Source organism: Vulpes lagopus, chromosome 12, assembly GCF_018345385.1.
Source record: "Vulpes lagopus strain Blue_001 chromosome 12, ASM1834538v1, whole genome shotgun sequence".
Classification (NCBI taxonomy): Eukaryota; Metazoa; Chordata; class Mammalia; order Carnivora; family Canidae; genus Vulpes; species Vulpes lagopus.
The window spans coordinates 55,945,395-55,961,852 of NC_054835.1; the positions used below are offsets into that span (position 1 = coordinate 55,945,395).

General features: G+C 48.7%; 1 protein-coding gene across 2 annotated transcripts in view; it reads right to left on the reverse strand.

Moving 5' to 3' along the window:
* Positions 1-15,808, reverse strand: part of UBE2O (ubiquitin conjugating enzyme E2 O) — a 55,665-nt gene extending 39,857 nt beyond the window's left edge. For both annotated transcript variants that reach the window (XM_041724930.1, XM_041724929.1), the window contains exon 1: positions 15,325-15,808. In XM_041724930.1, the coding sequence (XP_041580864.1) occupies positions 15,325-15,723 (399 nt within the window). In that variant the 5' untranslated portion in view covers positions 15,724-15,808. The remainder of the gene's footprint in view (positions 1-15,324) is intronic.
* Positions 15,809-16,458: the final 650 nt, after the last annotated feature.

The following is a 16,458-nucleotide window of genomic DNA, read 5'->3' on the forward strand; positions in this document are numbered from 1 at the left end:
TCATCAGGGACTGAACAGGCCCCGGAACCTACAGACTTTCCCTACTTCCCTGACGGTCGGCCCTACGCTCCCACAGCCCGTCCCCTCCCCCCTCTGCATTCACCTGTCCACTTGCTGCTCTGGCTGCCAGCCACCATCCCTCTACTCTGAGTACTGCCCATGGTTATGGATCACTTCCAGATTGCCTTAATTTACAGACCATCTTGCTCGACCCCCACTCTCTGGCATCAAAAGCTTTAACAAAATTCTTCATAAAGATAAGTCTTAGGAAAGAGGATGAACTAAGGATTAGATAAAGTGAGATTGATTAGAAAGGTTTTTTTCCAACATTCAAAAGGCAATTATGTGAAATGCAATGTAGTATCATGAACTGGATGCTGAAACAGAAAAAGGACTTTAGTGGAAAACTAACCCAAATAAAAGCAACACGAGGGACAGATTGAATACACATTTTCAAAGTAGGTATCGTTCTTCCTATGGATGATGCCAACCAAATAAGACCCTGTGCTTCCAAGACCGAATATCCCTTACACTTCTCTGTCCACGCTTCTCCTGGCAGGACCATCACCTGGGTGTGCACTCCAGAAGCCTGAGCCTGCCCAGCTTTTCCCCACCCCACCATGTGTCAGGAGACCACATGTCTACAGTGAACATCCGTCACTTTCCTAAAAGGTCATTTAATGGGGACAGAGCTTCAGTCTGGAAAGATGAAAAAGTTCTGGAGATGGATGGTGGCGATGGCTACACAACAATATCAATGTACTTCATGCCACTGAATGGCACACTTCAAAATGGTAAATTTTATTATGTATATTTTCTCACAATAAAAAACAAACACGGGGCAGCCGCGGCAGCTCTGCAGTTTAGTGTCACCTTCGGCCCAGGGCGTGATCCTGGAGTCCCGGGATTGAGTCGCACCCACCTTAAGCTCCCTGCATGGAGCCTGCTTCTCCCTCTGCCTGTGTCTCTGCCTCTCTTTCTGTGTCTCTCATGAATAAATAAATAAAATCTTAAAAAAAAAAAAAAAACAAATATAAGGGTGCCTGAGTGGCTCAGTGGTTGAGCATCTGGCTTTGGCTCAGGTCATGATCCTGGGGTCCTGGGATTGAGTCCCTCATCAGGCTCCCCAGAGGGAGCCTGCTTCTCCCTCCTCTGCCTATGCCTCTGCTTTTCTGTATCTCTCATCAATAAATAAATAAAATACTTAAAAACAAAGAAACAAACAAACATAATTGCTCCCCAACTCCCTCCTGATCACTCAAGAGCCCTGGGTGTGCTGACACCCACTGCTCCAGCCTGGTCAGTGTTACGGCAGCTTTCCCCGACACTCCCCAGATTCCCCCCATGGCTGGCGCCATGCCTTGTCTGAGAAATCTTCCAATCACCCCTCCATCTCTACTGCTCTCAAAGTGCCATTACTACTCTCTGATTCAATAGTCCTAACTGTACTCGGGAGTTAGGTCCCAGGGTCAAACTGAGCATCATCAAAATTATCCTTAAAGAGCCCCTATCACTAGTCCAATGCACTATTTTTCCCCCGGCATTAGAACAGGTCGCTGCTTTGTCCACTGAATACTATATGGAGCTGCTGGTTCACATTTTGTATGAAAACCCAGCACTTTCAATACTCTGTGCTGTGTGTGTGCGTGCGCGTGTGTGCTGTCACGTAAATTAAATACACAAAAGATGTAACTCGCCTGCACTGCAAATCCTCCTAACTGGCCCCAGGCTTTCCAGGTCCCCCACCTCCTCCATCATATGAACTGCTGCCAGATTATTCACTGCAAACTTTGAAGTGGCTCCACGTTATGTGGAAAAACCACAACACAACTCAAACTCTTGAGGCTGTCATCTAAAGACCTTTACGTTATAGAACCAGTGTGATACGAAGTCTCTGGGGGCAGTAGACCATGTGGCTGTGGGGCAGCTGCCTGGGTTTCACCCAAACTCTTCACTTACAACATGACCTTGGACAGACTCACCTGTAAGACAAATAAAATAGTAACACCTGCTCCACAAGGTTCTCCCAGGGAGGCCTAAAGTGCCAACCTGCATAAAGTGCTTACGACACGCCCAAGGCACAGCAGGGCATGAGAAATGTTGTCACTGCCACAGGTGATCAGATCCAGGCCACTAACTGGTCCTCTCTCTCGCCCACCTTCTCCTCACACCCTAAGGCCAGCTCAGCAGCCCCTGACGCATGGTCCAGGGATGATGAGAGCCCTTCGGGAGGTCCAGAGTCAAACCTTTCCACCATCCTATTAGATGGTATCTGCCTTTCCCACTCTCATTCTTTCCAGAATCTCCACCAGAACTTTCCAGAGGCTACCTGGTGTAATGATGTCACTGCTCTGAGGGTGAGGATGGGTGCTGGCCTATTCTTGGGTTTTGAGTTTTGTTTCAATTTCTTACCTGTAATACTGACACATATAAATAAAAGCTCATCAGGATCTTCAATAAGTGTAAAAGAGTTCTAAGGCCTAAGTGAACTATTCCTCCCAAACATCAGCGAACTTCCTGTGTCTGGCTTCGCACATGTTTATTTTCGGGCCCTGGACATCCTTCCATCCCCATTGTTGTTCCAAATTCTTCTCACCCCCGGAAAAAAAAAAAATTCTTCTCACCCCTCAAGCCCTCCCTCAAAAACTACCTGCATCAAAGCTTTTCCTAATGCTCTCCCACCGCCCTTCTTCAGAAATGTCATCTCTGCCCTCCAGCACTTTCTACCTATGAGCACCCCATTTGCTCATTAAACAGGGATCCCCGGCTCCAGCTCTGGGCCAGGCTCTGTTCAGGCACGGAGAGCAGTGAACAGTGTGTCCTGCCCTCTTACCTTCTGCTCAGGGAGACAGTAAGCAAAGTAAACGAAGCAATCAGATCTCAAATAATGCTAGATACCCTGCAGAAAATAAAGCTGAGCAAGGGATTAGAGGGAGGGTTTTCTCTCCCACCAGTCTAAGTTTCTGAAGCAGCACTAGCTAATACTTGAGCCACTACAGAGAGAAGACTAAAACACTTCATTAATAATCTTTAGGGACACCTGGCTGGCTCAAGTCAGTAGAGCATGTGACTCTTGATCTTGGGTTGTAAGTTCAAGCCCCATGTTGGGCATGGAGCCTACTTAAAAAATAATAAATAGGGCAGCCCGGGTGGCTCAGCGGTTTAGCGCCGCCTTCAGCCCAGGGTGTGATCCTGGAGACCCGGGATCAAGTCCCATGTCAGGCTCCCTGTTTCTTCCTCTGCCTGTGTGCGTTTCTCTCTCTCTCTCTCTGATGAATAAATAAATAAAATCTTTAAAAAAATAATAATAATAATAAATAAATAAAATCTTTAAACTTTTAAAATATAACAACTTTTACACTTATTACATGCTGATATGGTATCTAGGATGTAATGGATCGAGTATAATTTATTAAATGTAATCTCACCTGTTTCTATTTACTTTTTCAAATGCGACTCCTGACAAGTTGAAAATTACAGATGTGGCTCACATCATATTTCTATTGGGTAGGAAGGATTCCTCTAGAGCAGAGATGGGCAAACTATGGCCTACAGGCCAAATACAGCCTGCTGCCTGTTTTAAATAAGATTTTACTGGAACACAGCCATGCCCGTTTGTTCATTTATTGTCTCTGAATGTTTTCACGCTACAATGGTAGAGTTGACTGGTTGTGAAGGAGACAGTATAGCCTGCTAAGCCTAAAATATTTACTATCTGGCCCTTTACAGAAAGAATGCTGGCCCCTGACCTAGGGTGCAGGGCCTGTGTGGGGATGTTCTCTGGAGGCCCACAGCACCCCACCGGGGGGCAGGGGACAGCTGTGCGGCCCATGGAAAGAGCCTGTGCTCTCGCAGCAGACACCCAGGCTCTGCCCCTCACTGGCTGTGTGGTTCTGAGCAAGTTACAGGCATTCTCCGGGTTGTAGGCTCTCCCTCTCTAAAATGAGGACACTGGCCGCTTGAGGGTAAGATGATACAGGTAAAGCATGTGTTACACTGCCTGGCACACAGCAGGAATCCATTGATACTGGATGGATTAAAAAAAAAGCAAATTTCAATCATTTTCCTCTTGGACTGGTTGCACTACACTTGTAACAACTCTCATATTTTCATCATAAGAAAAAATGAAATCCAATGAAACCCTCAGCAGTACCTGTGTACTACTATTGGTCAGTAGGCAATGCAGGGGAGGTGCGGGAGAGAAGCAGGCCTTTCTAACAGAGCACTATGATCTGAAAACACTACCTGGTTGCTAGGGGCACTTAATGTCCCTTCCATTCTATCAACCCCCTTTTGATAATCTCTGGCATTAACACTGCTACCAGAAGACTAAGGCAGAAACTTCAAACCAGTTACACCCATAATATTGGGCGGGGGGGTGGGGGGGCGCACAAACGGATCCTATTGACATCAACAGGGTTTCTGAAAGACCTATATGTCAGTCCCAGCCAGTGGAACCAGCAACCCAGGGAGCACGTTATTAGACATGCAGATTCTCAGGCCTGCCCAGCCTGTTTCAGAAGCCTGAGTTAATAAGAGCACCAGGTGATGCCACACATATTAGCTTTTCAAAGTGCTGGTCTAGATTCCAGGTATCCACGCTCTCCCCACCCTCCTGCCACCACTGGTGAGCAGTGTTACATAGACGGTGCCCGATTTCTTCAGAGTAACAGGTCGGGCATAAGCTCGCCTACTCCGGGCTGTGGTGGGTAAGACTCCCCACCCCTCCCCAGCCCAGAGCGCTGAGGCAGGCAGAGCACAAAGCCTAAGCTGTGTGCTGGTTTCCGTGCAGCTGGGATGGCATTCTGTTTCCAAAAGAGGAGCTCATGCTAAAGACTCAATCATCTCCTAAGGTGAGGATACCATGCTCATCTCCATTCACAAACTCACATGTGTGAATGCAGGTCTAGCAAGAGTTTTCAGTTGTGTTGTTAGAGCTGCCCCTCATGACTTAGATGGGCATTACCCCCATTTTAGAAGCTGAGAAAGAGGCTCAGAAGAGGGTGGGTGCTGCCACCAAGGTCTTGAAGTAACCATGGGCGCTAGAACTCGGGCAGCTTCTAAGTGTTAAACCAGTGCTCCTTCAGATCATGCAGAGCTTGCACCAAATACCTAAAGGAAACCTGGAATGGCACCGACCAGGGAGAATTTTCATTGGCTTCACAAGACACAGCCTTAGTTCTCATCCCAGCCCAGGATCCAGAACAGGGTCTCAATTTCTGCTAGGGTTTAACCCCAGACACTGCTGCATTTCAGCCACAGCTGACACTGTGTCTGGCTAGCTCTATCCTTACCTACTGGGCTCATACCCTGCCCCGGGTTGGGGGAGCTTTGTGATGGAAGCTGCTGAAAGAGTCAACAACATGGCGTATTTTGATTAATCTGCTCTTCACAGTGTTGGGACACCTACACGTTTCAGTCCTATAGCAATTATTCATAGTCCTCTCAAAAAAGTAAATTACATGTTCAACTTGCCTACTACCCTAAGGGGAAGTGTCAGCTGGCCAGGTGCCCACACAGCCCCAGCACAGAACATGAAGTGTCTGGGAAAAGGCTAAGAATACTCTTTGTAGGTGAATGGAAAGGGATCTGGTCATTAACTCAAACACTTCCCATGAAACTACATGTGAGCCATTCAGAATATAAGCTTTCCCGGAATATAAGGAGTCACTGTCTTTGGTTTCTCAAAAAGCTCCAAGCCAGGGAGAGAGAGCTCAAGTGTGTCGTGTAAGTGCCGTGGGAATTAGAGGCACAGAACAGCACCAGTGAACGGGCAACAGCTGATGAGATGCAGTCTATTGAAAGGGCAGGAGACTGAGCATGAAATGTGGGCGAGAAGCCTTGAGTGTCAAGCTAAGGCACGTCAGAAGGCTGGGTCCTGACATGATCCAAGCAGTCATCTGGAAGGTCAACCCGTGGTGCTGCACGCTGAGGTGAAGGAGGGTCTAGAGGCAGGGAGACCAAGCGAGATCAGTCCAGGCATGAGACCATCACAGAGTGAGCCCGTGTGGCAGAAAGGAAATGCAGAGGATGCAAGAGGCATTTCAAACAAAGATCTGATGACAAATTAGAATGGCAGCCTGATGCCAAAGGCACGGGCAACAAAGGAACAGACAAACTAAACTCAGGAAAATTAAAAAACATTATAATGCACTAAAAGACACTATCAACTCAGTAAAAAGGCAACCCACAGAATGGGAGGCAATATCTGCAAATCATATATCTGATATCCACATATCCAGAATATAGAGCGAGCTCCTACAACCCAACAACAACAAAAAACTCCATTCAGGGGATCCCTGGGTGGCTCAATGGTTTAGCGTCTGCCTTCGGCTCAGGGCGTGATCCTGGAGTCCCGGGATCGAGTCCCACATCAGGCTCCCTGCATGGAGCCTGCTTCTCCCTCTGCCTGTGTCTCTGCCTCTGCCTCTCTCTCTCTCTCTCATGAATAAATAAAATCTTTTTTTTTTTTGAATAAATAAAATCTTAAAACAATAACAAAACTCCATTCAAAAATGGGCAGAGGACTTAAATAAACATTAAGTATCTCCAAAGAAGGTACTTAAATGACCAAGCAGCACATGAAAGATGCCCAACATCACTAATCATTAGGTAAACGCAAATCAAAACCCACAGTGATACGACCTCACACCTCACACCCACTAGTGTGTGTTTCACTATAAAACAAAACAAAACAGAAAATAACAAATGTTGGCCAGAATGTGGAGAAATTGAGATCCTTGTGCACTGCTGGTGGGAATGGAACATGGTACAGCTGCTGTGGAAAACAGTATGGCAGTTCTTCAAAAAAGTAAAAATAAAATTGCCACATGATCCAGCAATTCCACTTCTGGGGATATACCCAAGAGAACTTAAAGTAGGATGTCGAAGAGATACTTGTCCACCCATGTTCATGAGCTGCGTTATTCACGACAGCTAAAACGGGGAGCACCCCAAGTGTCTGCTGATGGATGGCTAAGCCAAAAGCTGTAGATACAATGGAATCTCATTTAGCCTTTAAAATAAAAGAAATTTTAACCCATACTACAACACTGATGAACCTTAAGGCTGTTACACTAAGCGAAATGTCAGAAAGTAGGTTGGTGGTGGCCAGGAGCTGATGTGGGGGGAAACTGGGCATTTTTGTGTAGTGGGCATCAAGTTTCAGTTTTACAAGATAACATGAGGTCTAGAGATGGACCTGCACATATCGCTGCACAATATGAATGTATTAATACCATGAACTGCACACTTACATTAGAATTGGGGCCAAGAAGGTACATTTAAAATGATCCCAAATGTTCTGAATCACAGAGGACGCAAGCTGAAGTATTTAGGGATGTCTGTTTCTAACTTACCAAATGGCTCGGGAGAAAAGGTATTTACACACATTCACACGTACAGGTGAGGCACAGATGACAGATTATTAACTGCTGACTCATGCTGGTTGGTAATTAGTACTCACTGGCCCCGTCTTTCAACTTCTCTGTACATTTGAAGATTTTTCATAATCAAGAGTCGGAAAAAGTAATTTCTAAAAATCCCACCAACCTGGAGGTGGGAAGGGCAGTGACTCTCCAAAGGCTTTACACCCACAAAGTCGGAGGTTCCAGATGCTGGAGGGAGCCGTCAGGGAAAGGCCAGGGAAGCTGTCTGCATGCAGGGACCACAGCAGCCACAGGCCTGAACAGGAGCACGGAAGAAAAGCCAGGAGGGTGGTGAGGGGAGTGAGAGCGTGGTGGTACGTGAAGAAGTCTCACAGAGAGAAGAGGAAAAGGACAGAAGGCTAGAGAAAGCCAGGATGGCCTGGTGTAAGGAGCCCACGGGGGAGCGCTTCCGGGAAGAGGGCAGGCCAGCTCGGTGGACAAGGGGCAAGTGGGTGGGTGCAGTAACCGGAGCCCGCCAGGCCTCCGTGACCTTCGGGCCCGCCGCTGGCACCCAGTGGTGAGAGGCCCAGAGAGGCAAGGGGAAGGGGCTGGCAGGTGGTGAGGAAGCAGAGCAGACACCCCCTGAGGCCGGGAGACCATGGGGGTGAGGAGGACCCCAAAGCACGCTGGGTGTAGGGAGAGGCGCTCTTTCTTCTTTGGCTTGAAGATGATATCATCAACCTTCAGGGCCCTGAAACTCCCCGAAGTAATTAAACAGTCAGAGCAGACAAATACGGGGATGCTTTCAGCGCGGAGTATGTCGGCTCCTGCTGCTCCTGGAAGCCACACGAGGCACAGATGCTTGTGTCTGTCCTTCTCGCCCGCGTCTACAAGGGCTGGCGAGTCATCCTGTGAACACGCCGGTCACAACTGCTTCATGGACCATCGGCCACAGCAGCGTCTCCCACAAAAAAAGGTCAAAATTAACACAAGGTGGAAGCACCTCATCGGAACTTCATCAGAGCTGCTGGGTGTGAAAGACTAGCTCTCACTTGCAGGATGCAAATGAAGAACACTCTTTTTAAGACTACAGGAAATCTCTCCTGCAAGTGGGGGGTTTTCATTTTATTACTGGATAGGATTGATGACTTTCTCTCTCTCTCTTTTAGCACTACTCAGTATCTTAAATTTAAAAAATTTTTTGACTGAATGAATCTTCACCAGATAAAGCTATGCTATCGATTTAAACCAAAAGTGATCTAGTGTCTTATTCTTTTGACCTAGCTGCAAAAAATTAAATGTTTCAGTATTAAAATACACACACCCCTCAACCAGTCAACAAACTCCCCACGGAGGGAGCTGGACACAGGCCTCGATCTCAGGACCCTGGGATCATGACCTGAGCTTAAGGGAGACACCTAACTAATTGAGCCACCCGGGCGCCCCTGCCTTAATGTTTAAATCAAAAACCTTGCTTTTCACAATCCTGCTTCAGAAGAACACAGTGGATATGTGGGCAAAACTGACCAAAGGATCCATTCACCACAGTGAACTCCAGGTTGAAGGTCAGGTAATCTTCAACCTCAGAGCATAGCCAAAGAGCAAAACAAGAGCAAATAATCCTGGAGTAGATAAATTCAGAGGGCTATCCATTAACATGATTCAATTTTATTCTGAACTACAAAAATTTCCAGTAAACATTTTGCTCCTCCCTGTCTGTGACCACACATATGTCAGGTGGTGCCTAATAGAGCCCCCTGGGGCCAGCAGAAACATCAGAAACAAGCAATTCTCAATGTGCGGCCCGCTCACTAGAGTCTCAAGTGTTGGATATGCAACAGCCTTGAAGGCACGACCTTCTCAGGCTTGGCACTCAGCCACTGGGCAGGTGGAACCTCAGAAGGAGCTACAGTTAAAAACACCAAAATCCTAGTAAATATAAGTGAGAGCATCTTGTAAATGAAAAGGCACATTTCCCTCTTTTGATTATTTTAGATCAGCACCCTTCCACCCCCATGCAGAAGCAGGATAAGCTCTGGACAGGGAAACTGAAAATTTCTGTCAGTTGGAACAGGAGCACAGATCATACCCTCCTGGTTAGAACCACAGGATGGATGGCTCTTGAAAAGAGATCACCCTAAATCCAACTCTGAGGGGACCAGCAGGAGCAGGTGACACCAATCCTGGGCCAGAGCTGTTGTAACAGTGATTCGTTTCCCATGCTATACCAACAGCCCTTTTGTAAAGTACTAGCCCAGCAGAGCTTCCACTGGACCCCTTGAGGCCCTTGGGTAAAACAGTAAAAAAAGGCAAAATTTCTCTTGAGGGAATAGGAAAATTAAAAAAAAGAAAAGCAGGGATAAAAATGAAGTGAGGATGGGGAAGGCGCAAAAGGACCCTTAATGTCCTAAACCAACAACAAGGTGGACAGCACAGTCAAGTTTGAGGCAACTAAAGAGGAAGGAGCGGAAGCTCAGCGGCACCCAGCCTCTCCCCAAGGAGTCCTTCTGAACCTGTCTCATGACTCAGCATTCCCAGTGGGACGGTAACAACAGCACCAAGAGAGGGGGCAGGTCTTTAGGGGCAGGAGGTGAAGCTGGATTTCCTAACATGGACCATTTCTAAGATAACACAGAAATGCCAGTTCCTCAGACTTTTGGTTGGGGGTGGGGTGCAGAGGGGGAATAAGCCAATGTTGGAATGAATCACGCTTGCAGAGATTGCTTTCATTCAACATCTTGGGGCACTCACAGGTTTTCTAGAAATAAAATGTGCTTTTTGACAATTATTTTGAGAATGACTGCTGGGTCAGGGAATGAAAAGTGCAGAAGAGAAGCACGACAAGTGCCAGTCTAGTGTCTCTCCCATTCTGCTACCCAGCGTGATCTCCCTCTCTCCTTCCACCCATCCCAATACCCTGCTCCTTCCTCTCTCCTTACCCGTGGTTACATCCTCTCCACTAAGACTTTCAAGTGTTTAAAGACTGGATGATTAATGCCAACCACAGGGTCTGTGACTCATGTTTAATCAGGGTGCTTGATACAATAATGATCTATGAATCCCGAACTTAAACATTCTCAGGTGAGCGCAAACTACATTTAATTCTATTTGAAGTAGGGTTCCTCCACTCATTAGCAGTGTGACATGGGACAAGTTATTTAACCTCCTTCCTTGCCCCCCAGTTTCCTCCTCTGAGATACATGAATGGTAGTACCTAGTTCTCAGCGTTGCTGGGAGCACTGAGTACTACACGTAAAGCGTGCCCGGCACTTAGTAACACTACATAATGTTTGTCATTATTATTCTAAAACACAAAAGCAATACTCTACCATCCTTGTAATAGTCTTTTGGAAATTTCAAAGGATGTCTTCCAAATTCTGGGAAATATACACACACATATATATACCTATATATTCATTCTACACACACCCCCACTCGGAAGTTAATGGACTTTGGCAGGTGTTACATTAAACATGCATAAAGTAAACGAGGAGTGAAGTTCTTGAGTATTTATAGAAGCGACTTAATAAGTTCTATCTGGGCACCTGGGTGGCTCAGTCGGTTAAGCATCTGCCTTTGGCTCAGGTCCTGTGATCCAGTCTCACTCCCTGCTCAGTGGAGAGTCTGCTTCTTCCTCTACCCCTCCCTCCTACTTGTGATCTCTCTCTCTCTCTCTCTCTCATAAATATTTTAAAAAATCCATAATCCACCAGATCATGAGCAACATGATTGATTAATAGGAATTCCTCCACCACTGATATAAATCCCTCTAGGGCTCCTTTTGCCTCTTCAGGTGCCGTGCTCTGTGATGCAGGGAAGTGATTTCCTACAGGGATGGGGCTGGCTCTGCCTGATGGACATCAGGATGGTGGCTGCTAATAGCCAAGTGGCCATACCACCCAACTACGCTTCTGGTTCAGGCTCATTTCAGAGGCCAGAAAGACAGATCTTTATTCCAGAGAGAAAATGAGGCAGTGACTAGGCCAAGGTCACTCAGAGTATGTGACACGGGAAGAGCACCCAAGGGTTTTGACTTCCAATCACAGGACACAAACCCACATCCCTCTTCTGGTGAAAGTGCCCTTGAGCAAAGCAGCAAGTCAGACAGAGACACCCTCAAGGCACTGAGTCCCCGGAGTTAGAAGGGGGGAACCAAAGGACAAAGAATAAAATCACAGAACAGCTGTGTGAGTCTGCAAGTGCTGTGATCCTATCTGAATAAAATGCAATTAGATGCACTCAGTCCTGCATCTTGGTTAACCTTACATAACTTCTATGACATCACTAAGAACAATTGCTTTTAGTGGGTCCAGCACCTGGACAAGTGAAGCAAGCAACCTTCACACGCTATGATGCTACATCTAAATAGCTTTCCCCATGGAAATGTTGGCATAAGAAGCCAAAAATAAACCAAAAAGCCAATTCCTAAGGGACCTGTCATGAGGGATGCTACAAACACACAACCTTAGAGAAGCAGAGTGAGCACAGATACAGCTTTAATTTAGAGACATTAACTCTCAAACCAGGAGAGACTTTAGAAGTTGTGGCAACTTTAAGCAAAAAGTGTGTATAAGAGACGGGAAAACTAAAGCACAGACAGGAACCCCCAGACTTCGACTGATAGGCAGTGGTCTGTTCTCTTCCTCACAGGGGCCATTCTGTCCAATCAGGACAAGTGGAGACTGCAAAGACACACCATGTCTAGCCAGTGCTCAGGAAGGCAGAAACCTCGGCATTTGGCTTTATTCCAAAATTTTACTCAATGATGGTCACTGATGGGGAAGGGGCAAGTCACGTAGATCTGTGGCCAGGGGCACCTGGGGGTCTCAGTCGGTTAAGCCTCTGCCTTCCGTTCAGGTCACGATCCCAGGGTTCTGGGATCAAGTCCTGCATCGGGCTCCCTGCTGAGCAGGGAGCCTGCTTCTCCCTCTCCCTCTGCACCCCCATCATGTTATCTTTCTTCCTCTGTCACTCAAGATGAATAAATAAAATGGAAGAAGAAGAAGAAGAAAGAAGAAAGAAGAAAGAAGAAAGAAGAAAGAAAAAGATGATGATCCATGGCCAAATGGGAAAAGTTTCATGTGGATAAGTCAGCTACTACACTAAAGGGGACGGGAGACTGAGGAAAGGAAGGAGCACAAGGTGCAGGCTTCTTTTAAGTTGTAAAGAAGCTTAACTTTGGCTGCTGGAAGCCTCTGGAACTGGACCACACATTCTGCAGTTTCAAGGAAGAGCTACTTATTTTATTTCTGTTGAAATATTCATTGAAGTGGCCAGGAGGGGGTAGACCTTGTTGGCCAGCCTCTTCAACGCTCCTTATGAATTTGTTCATTAAAAACTTAAGAGACGAATATTAAGCCTTACTCATTGCCCAACAAATTAACCTGAAAACTACAAAAATACTTCACAGCCTACTGAACACTCTACATAAAAGGGTACTATTAAAACAATTCCAACATAAATAAATAAAATAAATAAATAAATAAATAAAACAATTCCAATAGGTGGCAGCTTTAAAAAGAAATATGTTTCTCAATACTGTCACCACATTATTCTATCAGTAATTAGGTCCTTAAATCTCATAACCAAATTCGTTATGGAGCAGGAATCAGAACCTAAGTGGTCAGCTTTGGTCAAATGGTCTTTCCTTTACAGCACCCTGACACCTCCATGGATTTATAAGGGGTGAGAAATGAGAAGAAAAAAAAAAAAAAATCTTCCTACCACTTCCTAAAATGCAAGGTCCCGGGACCCACCCTACCACCCTAGTCGGGGTCATCTGTGCCTAGGCTTCATGGTAACCTATAGCCACCTATCAGGCATACACACCTCCACATTCTCCAAACTTACTCTTAATTCCTAAAAGAAGAACTGGGTCTTAACATCCTCAGGTGGATACTATGTGCCACCACTTCCTGGAGTTCCTATGCCCCTTAGTTTTTGATAAGCTCAGAAGCTGCAGACACTACAGTGGGAAAGAAAACACCACCACCACCACCACTGGACCCACGATGGATTTCAACAAATTCAAAGCCAATCACAAGAGGGCAGCTTCAAAATATATCCAAGCTGGTACCTAAAAATTACCTTCAATTTAATTCCTAAATCGGTATTTTGAGTCAAACTTTGAATAATCACACACGGTGGGAGGAGGCAGACGGAGCATGATTGTAAATAAAGTTAACCACCAAAGTCAAGATGAACAGGAACAACCACTGATAAACATGGCAGCTCCCGGCAGCGAGCTTGGCCTGCCCGCCCGAGTCCCAGGGCAGGAGGCCATGACACAGTGAAATGAGTTGCATTCCAAAAGTCACAAACCTCTGGAGAAGATGGTTAGGGAAAGACATTTCTCAAAAACCCACAGAAAGACATGAGCAACCATTTGTTAGTAAGGCAATGCAGAAACTAGCAAAAATCTTCTCTTTCCCACACAACAACGCTGGTGGTAATTTTTAAACAAGCCTCCCGCTATAAAAAGTACTATTTTCCACATACTTTTGCACACGAACTTGTAATTTTCTTCCCGAGTCAGAGCAACTAATGCCTGATTCGCGTTTCTCTGAGGGGAAGCCAGGGGTCCTGGATGCGGATCTCCCTGTTCTGTGGGTGCAAACGCGCTGGCAAGGAGGAAGACCCTGCTCGTAACAACAGTCACTTGCCACCAGGAAGTGGATCGCAGGCTCTTCCTGGGAGTGGGGCCTTTTCTCCTGCCAGAGCTGTGATCACAGACCCCCCTCTGTAGTATGGCAAGAAGCCCTCCCTATTCCTCTGTGGCCTTTGTCTCCCAGTGTATGAGAAACCCAGATTAACTTCTCAAGTGCCCTCCCCTGAAATCAGACCTGTCAACAGCCCAGGCCTGATTCCTGCTTAGAAATGTTTTCTTGAAGGGGAGAAGGAGGAGACGAAGAAGGGGTGAAAGATACAGGGGTGTGTGCGTGCATGTGTGAATCACTGATAGGAACTCACACTCAGGAAAACAAGACAGAAGCAGCAGCCACCAAACCAACCTTGGCTCAAGGTTTCAGGTTTAAGACGATAAACCCCTTTGTCCTTAAAACTGTAATATTCACCAGCCTCACCCCAAGCGCCCATAAGGGGGTCTGATGTTTGCTTGACACCTCAGGTCAGGAAACAACCCTCGCTTTCCAAACGGGGTGGCTCTTCTCCATCCAGGCTTCTATAGTAATTTCTTTTTTTTTTTTTTTTCCCTTTCTTTCTTTCTTTTTTTTTTTTTCCAAAAAGTCCAACTGCACTTGGGAGTCATCAATCCCAGTCGCAGCTGTCACATCCCCCCCACCCCGTACTATTAATATCACGGCTCTGATTGTTAATGATTATACTCACAAAGTTCCCTGCAGCAATTAAGACGAGGCAACAAGGTAAAAAAAGAAAAAAAAAAAAAGGAGGTGCGGGGTCGGGGGGCGGTAGGGAAGGGGAAGAGGTTGGTTTTCTCCGGCCATAATAACGCATTCTGTCAACTAGGGAACTTCTTGGGTTTTTCTGTGCCGCCGGAGAGGCTCATCTCGATCTTTGTTTTGGAACGCCCACAGCCCTCGCCCGTCCGGCCCGGCACGGCCTGCCTTTCCGGATGCACAATGCAGCAGGCAGCTCCTCGGGGGTCAGCGAAACGCCGCACTGGTGTGATCCGAGCGTGCCCCGGGGCCTCACGAGTTCTCCCCCCCCCCCCCCCGCTGTAGTGGGTCCCCGTAGAACGCTGAGGCCCAACCACCGCGCCGCAGGGCGTGGAAGTCCCTCCGCGCGGGGAAGCCCGGGGCCCGGCGGCCCGGGGCTGGTGCAATGACTTTGCACCGGAGCGTCCCCTCCGCGGAGGCTCGGCCCCGCGCCTCGGCCCACTGCAGCTGCACCAGTCCGGCCAGCGCCTCGCGAGCCTCCCTCCCCGGCCTAGGGCTCCTGCGGCAGCCCCGGCCCCCGCCCGCCCGCCCGCCCGCCGCACCTTGGTCTCCTTCACGTGCTGCTTGACGCCCTCCGGGTACCACTGGACGCGCACGTAGCCGCGGCGCAGCGGGCTGGCCCGGCCCTCCTCGTGGCCCGCGCCCCCCGCCTCGGAGCAGCCCGAGCTCCCGCGGCCCTCCTCCTCGCCCTCCGAGTCCGAGTCCTCGCCGTGGATGAGGCGCACCAGCCCGAAGTGCACCGAGCCGCGGTAACGGCCCGACACCAGGTCGTGAGAGAACAGCAGCCGCTGCGAGCCGGCTTCGGGGCCGGAGTCCGAGGACGGCCCGGAGGCCGAGTCCGGGGCGGGCGCCGGGGCGGGGGCCGCGTCCGGGGTCGGGGCCGCGTCCGGGGCCTGGGCGGGAGCCGGAGCTGCGGGCGCGGGCGCTGCGGGATCCGCCATAACTGCTCTGCGCGAGTCTCGGGCGGCGGCGGTGCTGGCGGCGGCGGCGGTAGCGGCGGCGGCGGCGGCGGCGGCAGCGGCGGCGGCGAACGCGGCACGGAGGGGCGGGGCCAGCCGGCGCGGGGGCGGGGCCACGGCGCGCTGACGTGGCCTGCGTGCCGCCGTCGTCAGGGAGCCGAGATGCGGTTGCTAGGAGCTCTCGCCTCGTCGCTAGGGGACGCTGGAGATGCCGCCGGGGGCGGGGGAAAAGGTGGGCTCGCGACGGAGGGGCGGGGCCGGAGGGGGTGACAGCAAGGGGAGCGGGGCCCCTGGGTGGGGACCCGGAGGAGGAAGTGCGGGGGGCACCCGGGCAAGTCAACAACGTTTAACGAGCCTGCTAGGCGTCCCCAGCCCAGTCCTACGCGCTGGGAGGGGTCAGAAGCAGCAAGATGCCGGCCCTGTCCTCTAGGTGTTTACAGCCTAGTTGGGCAGACAAAACATATGCCTATTCAATAGCTAAAAAGCAACTCCAAGGCAGCTTGTAAGCAAGGCTATAAAAGATATGTATAGAGTGTATCTAGGAAATTTCTATGCAGAGCTTGGAAGGTCGTGACCCCTCGGGGAGGGGTCAAGGGGTTGGTGAAGGAGGTACAGAGAGAGGTCAGAAAGACAAGCAAGCGTTAGTGGCCTCTATGGTTTGGCCTTAAACCCACCTAGAGGGGCTCCCAGCTCCATGAGTTTTACTTAATATGCATG